At 44.2% G+C, this 16,467-nt stretch overlaps 1 protein-coding gene across 26 annotated transcripts in view; it reads right to left on the reverse strand.

Moving 5' to 3' along the window:
* Positions 1-16,467, reverse strand: part of TRDN (triadin) — a 630,780-nt gene that overhangs the window by 502,015 nt on the left and 112,298 nt on the right. For all 26 annotated transcript variants that reach the window (XR_010793132.1, XM_066606567.1, XM_066606610.1 and 23 more), the window contains one exon: positions 5,223-5,282. Coding sequence is in view for 25 of the 26 variants with exons in the window: in XM_066606567.1 (XP_066462664.1) it covers positions 5,223-5,282 (60 nt within the window). In the remaining variant the exon portion in view is untranslated. The remainder of the gene's footprint in view (positions 1-5,222; positions 5,283-16,467) is intronic.

A 16,467-nucleotide genomic window follows, 5' to 3' on the forward strand; every position in this document is an offset into this window, starting at 1 on the left:
GGAAACAATGGAGAGAGGGTGTTTCCAGGCATGACCAGGTTATGAGACTTCCAGATTGGCTATCACATATTCTTTTAGGCTTATTTATTGTTTATGGAATATATTGTAAGATTGCCCTGGGAATACCCGGGTTATATAAACATAATTCTAATTGTCAAAGGCAAAAAGGTAAAATCCCCTAAAATATAAGTGCTTTATTATTCAAAAACGGACAAGGACAACGTCAAAAAGTATTATAAAAAAAAGGAGCAAATGGTGGTGACAATATAGTGTGACCAGTAGTCCTCAAACAGTATTGTGTGTGTAATTGTGCATATGCTTGAACATAGGCTTCGAAGGCCAACTTCCAAAAGCCTATGTAGAAATTAGTAGGTCAGCGCCATCAGAACCCTATTAAAAGTCTAACCTATAGCCACCCGACATGTTTCACCTTACAGTGTCCTCAGGGGAACAACAAACAGGCTGAGGAGTTCCAAGACAATTAAATCAGCACAATAGCAAAGGTCCTGATAAAGAAATCTTTACAAATCACACTGATGTTTTATACAATGGCAGAACATATATTTTCTCCCAGAAAACTTAATTTATCTTAAAATCTTCACTGTTTCTTGAATGGCGTATTGTTGTATTTTCTTTCTGTCTGTCTCTGTACTGAGCTTTATATAGAACTATGAATATAGAATATGTACAGCATATTATCTGAATGACTTTAAATGACCCATAGGACAAATCACAGTAAAACTATGAAGAATAATGATACTGGCTCTTTAATTAAGGAAAAATAGAACATAGCAATACAATAAAGCAGAACATAAGCACAATTAGTAATGACAAAGGGGATTAATCTGCAGTATGACCAATGCCTCAACTATTTGATGCTGCATTACGTTTCTCTAATTCTTACACCTGAAATTATTGACCATGAATCTCTATTAGGCCTCGTTCAGACGAGCGTGCTGTTTGCGCAGAATAGGCGCGCAAAAAGATCACTTCTATCCTGCTCTAAAGATCCTGTGAATGGGTGAATTCAAGCTCTGTGAAGTAGCCTGTTCCTACGATTGGAGGTGCGTGGTGCGTGTTTTCCAGCTCCCACAGGAGTCTATCAAACATGCACCAAAGATAGGCCAGGTCCTGTCTTTTCACAGGAGAAGACCTTAGATGCGTGTTGCACCCACATGTCTTATCTTTGGCAGGTGTGAGTATTTCGCCTGTCTAAAAACCGTTCATGTGACACTTCTATAGGGAAGCATTGGTTCTTATAGAAGCGATCTTTTTGCGTGCCTATTCTGCGCTAAAAACACGTTGGTCTGAACAAGGCCTTACTATGTTAAACTGTTATGGGGATTCTGTATACTGAGGGGTTTCTCTATACTGTTTACCATATGTTCTAGAGAAGCGGAAGGAGGTTAACTGCCATTACATCCCTTGAGTCAAGTTACTTGTAAGTGATTGTATTATTGACACTCAGGGATATGGAAGCAGGTTAACTTTTATTAGAGATAAGTGGTAAATAGGACAGTAGGTTTTACTAGGCTTTTACTGCACAACCTTACGCTTATTTGGTGAAAGAGATGCTCCTAGATTCGTATAAAGTGGTTAAAGCTGATTTTCCTATTTGTTTTGAACAAGGACAAAATCTAACTAAAACCTCAATTACTTTTATGACAATGAAAAGGAATAAACTGTTTTAAAGGAACACTTTGAGCGAGCAATAACAAAGACAGATTGTGTTTAGTCTGATCCTGCAGCCATCCATTCCATTTTCTAGCTAAGATTCATCCTGTAAAATTAGTAGAAAGTAGGAGACAGATGAAAAGATGTATGATTGTAAGTTCATACTGTGCTAGTTTTTTTGTTGTCTGGAACCATAGAAAAACGTAAGCTGTAGATACAAAATATTTTGATATTCTTTTATTCTCACGCTAGTTTAGAGCCCATTTCTTTACATTGGCAATGACATAAGTTGCATATAACTCAGGCTTTATTCACACTGGTGTTTTATCGCGGCAATTTTGCCACGATAAAGCGTTGGCCGAAAATTGTGACCATCTGAAGCACTGGATTTCAATGCATTTGTTCAAATGTGTGATTTTGGGGGGCGTAAAATCTGTCAGATGGAAAAAATAGGGCCGCCCGCTTTTGCGCTATCTGAAAAGATAGGTCTGGACTTATCTTTGGCTGGAATATGGCGGCTGGTTCCATAGACTCCTTTGGGAGCTGCCGGAAAAGGGAGGTTGGAGGGAGTTTAGCAGCAGCTCTGCTAAACTCCCTGCCCTTTCCCTCCCCCTTTCCACCCCTTCCACCCCCTTCCACTGGCTTCCAGCAAAGGGAGGGAGTGGGACAGGGTGGGATATTAGCACACTAGCTTCCGCCCAGTCTCACCCCCTCCCCTTGTTGGCAGCCAGGAAGGAGCAGAGAGGGGCAGGAGTTTAACATGCTAGCTCCCCGCTTCATCCCACCCCCTCCCCTTGCTGGCAGCTGGCAAGAGGCAGAGAGAGGGAGGTTAGGGGCAGGAAGTTTAGCAGATCTAAACTCTCTACCCCCACTCAATGGTATTCCGGTTTGCAGCCTATATACGTCACAGCCCCAGCCGTGTGAACAGGAGATAAAACAAGAGATGCAGCCGCGACTTGGTCGTGGCTGGCTCTCCCTCATAAGACACGTGCAGCCGAAAATCGTATCACCCATGCGAAGGCGCCGTGACACACAGAAAGCACTGTGGCTTCAAGGAATTTTTATTTCTAGTGTGGCAATTAGAGATGAGCGAACGTACTCGTTACGAGTACTTACGCACCCGAGTACCGCCATTTTCGAGTACTGCAGTACTCGGGCGTAAAGATTCGGGGGCCGCCGTGGCGGCACGGGGGGTAGCAGTGGGGACTGGGGGGGAGAGGGAGAGAGAGAGGGCTCCCCCCTGTGCCCCGCTGCTCCCCCCCGCACCGCCGCGCCTCTCCCCGCCCCCCGGCGCCCCCCGAATCTTTACGCCCGAGTACTGAAGTACTCGAAAATGGCGGTACTCGGGTGCGTAAGTACTCGTTACGAGTACGTTCGCTCATCTCTAGTGGCAATCAATGTTTTAATCAGGACTATTTGCAAAGTTAATTAATTGACAAGTGGGTGTTCCCAGCAGGGAATGTGATCCTAAACACTGTGACTCTGCACAATTAGCACTAAGTGTGTCACACTGTGTATGAGCACACTTGGTGAGAAGGAGGATGGAGAAACTAAATTGTCAATTTATTCCTAAATTTATAGAAAAATAACAGAGGAAAGACGCAGCGCAGAATTATGAGAATGGATGTCATTTCATTGATAATACAAATATTTACTAGAACAGGCATATGAGGAGAGGTGATGGGTCCTCTGCAACCTCAGTTACAATAACAAACAGTACATCCTTGCCAGTAACTGGATTGTTTGATGGGGTCTCTGTTTACTTGTGTTCTCTTTAAGTATTTTTGCAGCTCCTTTTTTTTTGGTTTCACTTGATTATTTGCTGAAATACAGCTTTGAACACAACCTACAACGTAGTTGGCCATCATCTTTAAATTTTCCCAGTTTGTAAAAGTTATGGTGCATTTACATTCGCTGTAAATGCATACACCGACTGAATGAGGAATGAAAAGCCGTTCACTTCTCATTCGTCGTTCATGCATGCATTCAGTGTAAACAAACAGTCATTCACTTATAAACAACTGCCTGCTTACTGTGAATGGAGGTGGACGGGCTGGAATGAGCCTCGGCCTCCATTCAGTCAGTGATGCTTGTTCCTGTATAAAAGCACATGGACAGACATCTGTTGCCCGATAGATCGTCCCATGTAAATGCACCTTTACTTGCTGGAGTATTTCATACGCAAGAGTTTTGTGTATATTTGCTGCTGTTTCATTTAACTTTTGATACACATGAAGGCAGCCATTTTTAATTATTGACAGGAAGCCTTAAAATAAAAAAGGATAGAGAAAAACAAGCTTAGCAATACAATATCTACTATGTTGCATCATTTAGATGATATCTTGCTTACCAACAATACTATTTTACACTTAAGAAAAAGGAGGGCAATACATCACGAGACAACACACCTTGATTGAAACATTGCCACAGACTGTAAGTCCTTCACAAACTTAACCCTTTCATGACCCTTTAGGAGAGGAGCCTTACTACACACCCTCCAGCTAGCTCTGATCCTGGCTACTTAACCACTGAGATATCGTGGTCAACGTTGACCACATAATTTAAGCTGTTAAACTGAAAGGGGAGCTCTTCGATCCCATAATCATAAGGGCTAGTGAAGGCTTCCTGGGATGTCATGCAGTTATGCCTATTAAGTAAAGCTCGTGGAAGGGCTGAAAAGGCTAACATAAAAATGACAATATACTGCAATACAGAAGTATTGTAGTATATTATACAAGCAATAAAAAAAAAACCACAAACTCAAGACTGAAAAAAAACTTGTAAAATAATCTTTTTAAATATTAAAATAAACTATAATATTAGGAGTATAAAAAAACCTTTTCCTGTTCTTCAGGAAATAAAAACTATAAAAAAATTCTAATTTATGTTTTACTGCTATGCCTGTAAAAGTCTGAACTTTAAAAAATATCACATTATTTATTCAGGAAAGTGAACACTAAATAAAAAATGAGAAAATCCCAAAATTGCTTTTTTTGGCCCCTCCACCTCTCAAAATAATTGAAGTGATCAAAAACACCTAAGTAGTCAAAATGTTACTCATATAAACTGCAGCTCTCCATCAAACCCTCACACAGCCCGATAAGTGGAAAAGTAAAAAAAAAATGTGGGTACACTCTATATAGAGTCAGAAAGTTATTTTTTTATTAAAAGAGGAAAAAAAATAGTAAAACTTCAAAAATGATGAAACTTTTGCACCACCCTCATTGTACTTATTTGCAGAATACAGCAAACAAATCATTTTCATTGCACCATGAACTCCAAAAAAATAAACCCAAAGAACAATGGCACAGTTACATTATTTTCCATTTTCCCCAGCTTAAACATTTTTTTAGGTCTTGCAGTACATTGTATGGTATATTGAATATTAACATTAAAAACAGGCTCTCATTTGGCTATGTCAATGGAAAAATCAAAAAGTCATAGCTATTGGAAGGTGGGGATAAAAAACAGCAAAGAGAAAATGAAAAATAAAGGGTGAAATATGGACAGATTTGCTGAATGTTTTTTGTAGATTGTAATTTTTTTACCTTTAGAAGGTGCTTTCTTTTTGGGCTCTACTTTTTTCTCAATCTTCAGTTTCCGGACCTCTGAAGGAAAGAAAGGAAATTAACACCATTTATTGCATTCATTGTATATAAACACGCAGTACATTACATAATACACATATAATCAATGTATTCAAATGTTAAAATCAGCCCTATTTTACTGTCCTTGGAGTCTCTAAACATATAATCAATGAATGTAGAAAAATATGATGACCATGACCAACTTCTTAGTAGCACATGTATTTTGGGCCTTAAGGGCCAGACAATAATTACTGATGTTCTGTATGTGCTGGATAAACAGGTATAACATTTTATACATTTTTGTTAAAATATGTCTTTCTTATTTTTACACAGGAGATATTTGTTTTTTATAGTTATTGGATTTTTAAAGAGTGACAAAGATTAAAAATAGTGACTTTTTCAAATTTTTACTCGTTATTTTTTAAAATTTGTGTCTGCCACAGTGCATTGAGTTGTATTATATAACATGTCCTAGTTAGTGGAATTGTGGTGGGGCTTCTGACAAGTTAGCGGGATGCAATTGGTATTTTTTTAATTTCTGGCTTTGTTTTTTTAAATAAAAATAATTGGTTTGTTTTATTTTACCAGTTTTTGCCACCTGCCCCAGAAAATCAGAAAAGACCTTTGGTTGTGCATGATATCATTTTCTCTTCTTCCCACCTCCTTCCTACTGGTGTGCATATCCACCAGCATTTTACAGAAAGAAATATGGTGGTGCATGTTTTCAACAAATAAGACACATTCAGCACAGCCACATAACCATATCCTGAAGTTATTTTAAAAACTAAAATTCTGCTTTATAGAAATGAAACTCTTTAATGAAATAACTAGGTTAGGTAACTAAAGTTAGCATTTTCTAAACATTTTTGCTCAGAATACTAATCTTTCCAATTAAATAATGTAACGTTATACAATATGCATGGTCCACTTACTAATTATTAATAAGTATTTTATAGAGATCATTAATCCTCATTCTTGTTGTTCTTGAGCATAATACATATAAAACAGCCATGAACTTAAAGCCCATTTACACGCAATGATTATCGCTCAAAATTAGCTCAAGCGATGTCTTTAGAGCAATAATCATTGTATGTAAAGGCTACCATTGTTTACTTTTCGGCCGAAGAATGAGTTTTAGGTGACCATAAAATCCATTGTTTGGCTGGAGAGCTAATAGCAGGGAGTGCACGCTATGTTCTCCACAAAAGTGCTGATTACATTGTATTCAGCTTGCAGTCCTGCAGCAGAACAAAGGAGCTGCATGCAGAGAACAGACCACCTGCTGTTCTCTGCATACAGCTCCTGGAGGCTCATTTACATGCAAATGAAGGTAAAGAGCTGCTAATGAGCATTGGTGCCCATTAGCAGCTTATGCAAAACGATCTCTAAAACTGTCAATCTCCTTATATTTTGAACGAATATTGAGTGATCATCTTTGCAAGTAAATTGGCCTTTATATAATACATTGTCTTTTTTGGGCACACAGATGACCTTCTATGAGAAATGTTTTTCACTGTACAGTAACCCCTAAAGTTACAATGGCATATGGATACAATATTTTCACCCTGCAATGATCTTTCCGGGGCCACTTTAACTTGAAGCCAGACTTGACCTACAATGCCACAGACAATCCAGATCTGCGGCAAATGCACTTTACTGGAAAATACAGCCAATCAACATGAGCATTTTACTGGTAAAACATCTGCATTTCTAAAGTGCATGCACCTCTCTATTGTACAGTACGGTTCTACATGTTCAGTACTGCCCTTTACCTATACAACAGTGAGCTGATCCTTGGGGCACCAGGTGAGGGTGCCTCCACTTTATTTTTGTAGTTCGCTATGTTTACTGTACAGAACCGTGAGGGAGTTCCTGTCCTCTACATAGAAAGTAATTTACAGCTTCCAGCAGCTTTTCTGACTTTTATATGTAAACATTTATTTTATCTATATTACTGATCTGCTTTATTTTATTTTCTCTGACTTTGTTGACATTTTGGGGCTTTAGAACCAATTACCAGTTTTTCATACAGTTGTGGTTTCAATATAAAATAGTTTTAACACACAAGGGTTGTCCAGGAATACATTAATATAGTAAGGTATTTTGAGGGAGCGCTGTAGTCATTGTATAGTTCCTTTTTTTTGCTGCTGCCATCCACCATCACTTAATGCCTCCTTCTTTACATGATGATGTGCCATCCACACTGATGCCATGACGACCTTTCCATAGTGAAGTCACCACAACAGCATTATTATTAGCATAGAAGGCACTTCATCATGTACAGTAACAGCCTGAATGAAGGAAAATCTATACAGTGAGAATACACAAACATTTTTTCATACTCCCACTTAGAAGCCATAAACGTTAATCTATGTGTGCTCAGCAAACATATTAAGTAGAAAAAAACCACAAACAACACTGAATGGGAAATCCCTTGAATACAGGTTTCATCCATAACTTTAATCCATACCATCCTAAGGTGCAGTTACAGACTCCAACGTAAGAATTAAAGAACAGTTTTCATTAATTGAACCTTTTCCAATGTTACATTTCACTGAAGATTTCACAGAACACTAGAGACTCTGTGAACGGAAACATTACTTTGGAAGTCGAGTGAATAACAAACAATTCTTTGATTCTCAATGTGAAAACTGCAATTCTTTTTTCATATCTTATACGTAACACTTGGCACCCACAGTGATACTTATGAAGCATCAGTCATAGTTATATCCGAAAATGATGTAAGAGTTTGCTATAGTGTTGATGTACTATAAACACTTCCAGTTCACAGTTAATGTGTTCTGATTCACACCTTAAGGGCTAAGTCAGACAAGTGTGTGTTTTGTGCGCACATAATGCACGCTTCTAAAAGAACCAATGGGTTCTATTGAAGTGTTCATATGCACGGAATTAGCAGCGCAAAACAGCGTGCACCTAAAAAAAGATAGGACATAGGTGTGCACTTTGCCGAAGTTTCCTTTGACTCCTATGGATACAGGAGTTAGTGGAAACTCCTGCACACAAAACAGATTCCCCGCTGCTTACAACAGGGCATTTAAAGGTGCTTCTGGCCATAAGCACCTTTTAAATATCCCACTGTAAACCCCATAGTCCCCGTGGGGATGAGGGGACTTTCTGAGGGTCCCGTTAATCCCCTCAGGGAGTCCCCTCATCACTGAACACTGTGACAGCACTGTCACAGTGTTCAGTGATGAGAGGACTGCAGAGGGTATGAAAGAATACTCTGCCACAGCTGACACTGAATTATACGATTAATGCAAAATAACAAAAGGTATGGCTTGTATGTAATTCTTTCTACACATGTCACTGAAAGCAAATTAGCTCAACGGTTAGCACTGCCTCTTGTAGCTCCCCAGTTTTTATTTTAATCTGATCGAGGATTAAAAGAGGTCAGAATAAAATTACAAGTCACTGGTCAGACATGGAATATTGTGTACAGTTTTGGGCACTGGCACTCAAGAAGGACCTATCAGGCATTGAGCGGGTTCAAAGGCGGATAACTAAGTTAATAAATGGAATGGGCGGACTACAATACTCAGAGAGGTTATCAAAATTGGTGTTATTTAGTTTAGAAAAAAAAACTAATAACTATGAATAAATATATTGGGGGACAACGCACAGATCTCTCCTTGATCTATTTATACCAAGGACAATGACTGTAACAAGGGGGAAATTTTAACAAATCGAAGAAATAAAGCTTCTACACCAACATAGAAGGGGGTTCTTTACAGTAAGAGCAGTGCATACGCATGCACAAAAACACGCTTGTATTTACAACACTGCATTCCCTATGGTGTGTGCACATGTCCGTACTTTGCAGGTGCGTGCCTGCAAAGATAGGACATGCGTGCACCATAGGGAATGCTTGCATTGTTTTCAATGGATCCGTGGCTGCTGCCGGCGGCTCCATTGAAAACAATGACCTGCGGCTCCCTGCATTCCTTTTCAGGGAAGGACTATACATATAAGCCCTTCCCTGAAAAAGAAAGGTTTTAGTGTAAAAAAAAAAAATGCTGGCATTTTCTTCAATAGAGCCGCTTCTGCTGCCGGCGGCTCCATTGAAGACAATGGTCTGTGGCACACCTGAATTGTTTTTCAGGCAAGGGTTTTACATATAAGCCCTTTCCTGGAAATCAATTAAAAGTGATTTAAAAAAAAAAAAAAAATAGATATTCACCTCCCTTTAGCTGCCGGGGCACAGCCGCGTGTTCTCCTGCTGTCCCCTGCACTGTGGTGCTGATCTAGTGCTCAGCCAATCACAGTCAACTCTCCCCGAATGAATGACAGGTGAGAGTTGCCTGTGATTGGCTGACCTCAGCCAATTACATACAACTCTTTCAGCAGGCGGGGATTTTAAATCCCCGGCTGCTGATAGATCAGCAGTTCAGCACCACAGTGCAGGGGACAGCAGGAGGGAGGTGAGTACCTTTTTTTAATTTTTTTTTTACTATCTTAAAAGGCTTTTCAGGGAAGGGCTTATGAAGCCCTTCCCTGCAAAGCCACTGACAGCTGCCGGGGCTCAGCGGGGACTTCTGCCGCTGTCCCCTGCTCTGTAGTGCTGCTGAGCTATCAGCAGCCGGGGATTTAAAATCCCCTCCTGCTAGTAGCTCTGATTGTGAATGGCTGAAGCAATTCAGCCAACCACAATCAGAGCTACCAGCAGGTGGGGATTTTAAGTCCCCGGCTGCTGATAGCTCAGAACTACAGAGCCGGGGACAGAGCTAGAAGTCGCGGCGGAGCCCCGGCAGCTGAAGGGAGGTGAGAATTGTTTTTTTTTTTTTTTTGCACTATTTTAAATGGCTTTTCAGGGAAGGGCTTATGAAGCCCTTCCCTGAAAAGCCATTGACAGGATGCTGGCAGCAGGATTCTCTACCGCAGCTGTCATGTGTGACAGCTGCGGTTGAGAATTGAAGAATTCCTTTTGCTGCATCGGCCACAGATGTGGCAGATGTAGCAGCAGGGAATTCTCTTAACTAGCGGGGGTGAAGGATACATCGGCCGCATGCGGCAGATGTGTTCTTCATGCCTGTGGGGGTCACAGCAGCGGCAGACAGGTAAGTTTTTTTTTTATTCTTTTTTGTTTTGCACTAAAATGTTTCTTTTTCACGGAAGGGCTTATATGTAAAACCCTTCCCTGGAAAAGAATGCAGGGGACCGGCAGAGCAGCTGTGTTCACGCGTGCCTTTGCTCGTACCTAGGTGCGGACGTATGAACGCACCTAAGTACGCACCAAAACACGCTCGTCTGAACGCACCCTAAGGACATGGTGATGGCGCACTCACTAAAAGAGTTGAAGAAGGGCCTGGACGCCTTTTCTGAGTCACACAATATGGCATTTTATAGTCACTAATTACTTCAGAAGGAATAATTGATCGAGCAGTTATTCTGATTGCCAGATTGGAGTCGGCAAGGAATTTGTTTTCCCATAAAATGAGAAAAATTGCTTGTACCTTATTAGTTTTTTTTGTCTTTCTCCGGATAAACCTTGGGGAATAATAATCTGAACTGGATGGACCTAGGTCTTTTTTTAAGCCTTACATATTATGTTACTATGTTACTTAGTTACATACAGCCTCTATAAAAGTGTGTTTGTTTTCCCCCATGTGCATGGGGGTTCCCTTGGGGTACTCCAGATTCCCGACAAAAACTGAGTTAATTGGTTTCCTATAAAATTGGTATATTTTTAATATACTGTAGAGAAAGTAAACTGTCAGCTTCATTGGGGTCTGGAACTGATGTATGAAACAACATCTGTATAGTGCTGCACAATAGATTAGGGCTACAGTGGTGCTTGAAAGTTTGTCAGCCCTTTAGCATTTTCCATATTTCTTCATATATGACATACAACTTCATTAGATGTTCACTAGAGATGAGCGAGCATACTCGTCCGAGCTTGATGCTCGTTCGAGCATTAGGGTACTCGAGATGCTCGTTACTCGAGACGGGCACCACGCGGTGTTCGAGTCACTTCCATTTTCTTCCCAGAAAAGTCTGTGCCGTTTTCTGGCCAATAGAAACACAGGGAAGGCATTACAACTTCCTCCTGTGAGGTTCCAGCCCTATCCCACCCCCCTGCAGTGAGTGGCTGGGGAGATCAGGTGACACCCGAGTATATAAACTGGGGCTGGCTGCGGCTCGCCACAGATGCACGCTGAGAGACATTAGGGAAAGTGCCATCTTGCTGTAGCTGCTATAGGGAGAGTGTTAGGCTGTTATCTTCATCTTCAAGAACCCCAACGGTCCTTCTTAGGGCCACATCTGACCGTGTGCAGTACTGTTGAGGCTGATTTTAGCAGTTTTGCACTTTTTTTTTTTTTGTATATCGGGCGTGCAGACCATAGCGTCCTCAGTCTGCTGTCATTTTACTGAGTAAAGGTGCAGTACTGGCGAGGCAGGGACAGTGGTACAGGGAAAGAGATATACTGGCTATATAGACAGTGGGCTTTTTCAAAAAAAATGGAAAAAAAAATCTTTGGGCTGCCTGTGACCGTGTTCAGTTTACTGCGTGTCTGCTGGGGGTAGTAGTCGCTCACTATTACCCAGCTAGGTGTTACTGCAGCCTTGCGCATAATTTTTTCTGGCTGCACTGTGCTTTCAATAACCACAGTCATCCTCCAACAGGGAAATCCATATACAGGCTATATAGGCAGTGGGCTTTTTCCCAAAAATTGGAAAAAAATACTATATTTGGGCTGCCTGTGACCGTCTTCAGTTTACTGCGTATCTGCTGGGGGTAGTAGTCGCTCATTATTACCCAGCCAAGCCTGTGACTGTGTACAGTTTACTGCGTGTCTGCTGGGGGTGGTAGTCGCTCATTATTACCCAGCTAAGCGTTGTAGCAGGCTTGCGCATAATTGTTTCCTGGCTCTCCTGTGTCCGTTACATGATCGCCGTCATCCCGCCAGAGGGAAAGAGTATACATATATACGCTGCATACGGTGTCTGTCTGGTTTTTCACCTCACCATTTTAAAAAATTGAAGCAAAATACTTAAGGCCTACCACTGGCCTTTGGCTACTTGACTGGTTCTTCGCTGTGAATTCCAGTAGCTCAGTCATACGCACCTAGGTCTCACTACAGGCTTGCGCATAATTGTTTCTTGGCTCTGCTGTGCGTTCCGTAAGCGAAGTCAGCCTCCAACCACAGGCCAATAAGCGGCACATTTAATTACAGCGTTCTGTTTCTGCTCTACTCGTAATACACCATGCTGAGGGGTAGGGGTAGGCCTAGAGGACATGGACGCGGGCGAGGACGTGGAGGCCCAAGTCAGGGTGTGGGCACAGGCCGAGCTCCTGATCCAGGTGTATCGCAGCCAACTGCTGCGGGATTAGGAGAAAGGCAAGTTTCAGGGGTCCCCACATTCATCTCACAATTAATGGGTCCACACGGTAGACCTTTATTAGAAACTGAGCAGTGTGAGCAGGTCCTGTTGTGGATGGCAGAAAGTGCATCCAGCAAACTATCCACCGTCACCACTCAGTCTTCTATGCCGTCCACTGCTGCATTCCTGAATCCTCTGGCTGCTGCTCCTTCCTTCTCCCAGCCTCCTCCCTCCCAGCAAATGACACATTCAGAAGAGCAGGCAGGCTCCCAGGAACTGTTCTCGGGTCTCGGCCTTGAGTGCGAAAAAATGGATCCTCTATCACCTGAGGAGTTTCTCATGACCGATGCCCAACCTTTGGAAAGTTCCCGGGATCCGGGTGAGGAGACTGGAGACTTCCGGCAACTGTCTCAAGAGCTTTCAGTGGGTGAGGAGGACGATGACGATGAGACACAGTTGTCTATCAGTGAGGTAGTAGTAAGGGCAGTAAGTCCGAGGGAGGAGCGCACAGAGGATTCGGAGAAAGAGCAGCTGGACGATGAGGTGACTGACCCCACCTGGTTTGCTAAGCCTACTGAGGACAGGTCTTCAGAGGGGGAGGCAAGGGCAGCAGCAGGGCAGGTTGGAAGAGGTAGTGCGGTGGCCAGGGGTAGAGGCAGGGCCAGACCGAATAATCCACCAACTGTTTCCCAAAGCGCCCCCTCATGCCATGCCACCCTGCAGAGGACGAGGTGCTCAAAGGTCTGGCAGTTTTTCACTGAGAGTGCAGACGACCGACGAACTGTTGTGTGCAAGGTTTGTCGCGCCAAGATCAGCCGGGGAGCCACCACCACCAGCCTCACCACCACCAGCATACGCAGGCATATGATGGCCAAGCACCCCACAAGGTGGGACGAAGGCCGTTCACCGCCTCCGGTTTGCACCACTGCCTCTCCCCCTGTGCCCCAACCTGCCACTGAGATCCAACCCCCCTCTCAGGACACAGGCACGACCGTCTCCCGGCCTGCACCCACACCCTCACCTCCGCTGTCCTTAGCCCCATCCAGCAATGTCTCTCAGCGCAGCGTCCAACCGTCGCTAGCGCAACGGTTTGAGCGCAAGTGCAAGTACGCCGCTACGCATCCGCACGCTCAAGCGTTAAACGTGCACATAGCCAAATTGATCAGCCTGGAGATGCTGCCGTATAGGCTTGTGGAAACGGAGGCTTTCAAAAACATGATGGCGGTGGCAGGGCCACTGTATCTCCCTGACGGCACATTGGGTGAATTTAGTGGAGGCTGGGACCGAGTCAGAGCCTGGGACCACTCACGTCCTACCCACCCCCAGAATTGCGGGCCCCAGCTCGGTGCTGGTATCTGCGGCGGTGTATGCTTCCTCTACTAAACCGCCCTCCTTCTCCTCCTCCTCCTCCTATGCAACCTCTGTCTCGCAATCAAGATGTGTCAGCAGCAGCACGTTGCCAGCAGTCGGTGTCACGCGGTGTGGCAGCACAGCGGTGGGCAAGCATCAGCAGGCCGTGCTGAAACTACTCAGCTTAGGAGAGAAGAGGCACACGGCCCACGAACTGCTGCAGGGTCTGACAGAGCAGACCGACCGCTGGCTTTCGCTGCTGAGCCTCCAACTGGGCATGGTCGTGTGTGACAACGGCCGTAACCTGGTGGCGGCTCTGCAGCTCGGCAGCCTCACTCACGTGCCATGCCTGGCCCACGTCTTTAATTTGGTGGTTCAGCGCTTTCTGAAAAGCTACCCACACTTGTCAGACCTGCTCGGAAAGGTGTGCCGGGTCAGCGCACATTTCCACAAGTCCAACACGGACGCTGCCACCCTGCGGACCCTGCAACATCGGTTTAATCTGCCAGTGCACCGACTGCTGTGCGACGTGCCCACACGGTGGAACTCTACGCTCCACATGTTGGCCAGGCTCTATGAGCAGCGTAGAGCTATAGTGGAATACCAACTCCAACATGTGCGGCGTAGTGGGAGTTTAGCCTCCTTAATTCTTTACAGAAGAGTGGGCCTGGTTGGCAGACATTTGCCAGGTCCTTGGAAACTTTGAGGAGTCTACCCAGATGGTGAGCGGCGATGCTGCAATCATTAGCGTCACCATTCCTCTGCTATGCCTCTTGAGAAGTTCCCTGCAAAGCATAAAGGCAGACGCTTTGCGCTCGGAAACGGAGGCGGGGGAAGACAGTATGTCGCTGGATAGTCAGAGCACCCTCATGTTTATATCTCAGCGGGTTGAGGAGGAGGAAGAGGAGGGGGAGGAGCATGAGGAGGAGCAGGGGGAAGAGACAGCCGGGCCCACTGCTGAGGGTACCCATGCTGCTCTCCTTCATCCTCTCAGCGTGTATGGCCTGAGGAGGAGGTGGATCCTGAAAGTGATCTTCCTAGTGAGGACAGCCATGTGTTGCGTACAGGTACACATGGCTGACTTCATGTTAGGATGCCTTTCTCGTGACCCTCGCGTTAGACGCATTCTGGCCACTACGGATTACTGGGTGTACACACTGCTCGACCCACGGTATAAGGAGAACCTATCCACTCTCATACCCAAAGAGGAAAGGGGTTCGAGAGTGATGCTATACCACAGGACCCTGGTCGACAAACTGATGGTAAAATTCCTATCCGACAGTGCTAGTGGCAGAAGGCGTAGTTCCGAGGGCCAGGTAGCAGGGGAGGCGCGGAGATCAGGCAGCATGTACACCGCAGGCAGGGGAACACTCTCCAAGGCCTTTGCCAGCTTTATGGCTCCCCAGCAAGACTGTGTCACCGCTCCCCAGTCAAGGCTGAGTCGGCAGGAGCACTGTAAAAGGATGGTGAGGGAGTACGTAGCTGATCGCACGACCCTCCTCCGTGATGCCTCTTCCCCCTACAACTACTGGGTGTCGAAGCTGGACACGTGGCCTGAACTCGCGCTGTATGCCCTGGAGGTGCTTGCTTGCCCTGCAGCTAGCGTCTTGTCAGAGAGGGTGTTTAGTGCGGCTGGGGGAATCATCACGGATAAGCGTACCCGCCTGTCAATTGACAGTGCCGACAGGCTTACATTCATAAGTATGAACAAAGCCTGGATTTCCCCAGACTTCTCTTCTCCACCAGCGGACAGCAGCGGTACCTAAACTATACGTAGGCTGCACCCGCGGATGGAAGCATCGTTCTCTATCACCATAAAAAACAGGGACCTTTTAGCTTCATCAATCTGTGTATTATATTCATCCTCCTCCTACTGCTCCTCCTCCTGAAACCTCACGTAATCACGCCGAACGGGCAATTTTTCTTAGGCCCACAAGGCTCAGTCATATTACTTTTGTAAACAATGTTTATATGTTTCAATTCTCATTAAGGCGTTGAAACTTGCACCTGAACCAATTTTTATTTTAACTGGGCTGCCTTCAGGCCTAGTTACAAATTAAGCCACAGTAACCAAAGCGATTAAAGGGTTTCACCTACCCTCTTAGTTGGGCATCGGCAATTTTTCTGAGGTACATTAGTACTGTTGGTACACCAATTTTTTTGGGCCCTCGCCTACAGTGTAATCCTAGTAATTTTTATGGGCTTCGCCTGCACTCATAGTACAGCACGGCGTGTGGGGTTGGCCTACACTTTTGCTACATAAATGTAACTGGGGCCTTGTCTATACTGCAACTACTGAAATGTGAAAGAGACGGTTATCTCCCTAAAATGCTGCAACAGGAATGTTACTGTGGCCTGTCTTGATTGCTACTACTACTGAAATGGAACTAATACTGTGCTCCCCCTATACTTCTGCTTCGGAATTGTTACTGGGCCCTGTCTTGACTGCTACTATTACTGAAATGGAACTAAGACTGAGCTCCCCCTATACTGCTGCTAGTGATATGTTACTGGG

The sequence above is a fragment of the Eleutherodactylus coqui genome, chromosome 1, assembly GCF_035609145.1.
Source record: "Eleutherodactylus coqui strain aEleCoq1 chromosome 1, aEleCoq1.hap1, whole genome shotgun sequence".
In the NCBI taxonomy this organism is placed as follows: Eukaryota; Metazoa; Chordata; class Amphibia; order Anura; family Eleutherodactylidae; genus Eleutherodactylus; species Eleutherodactylus coqui.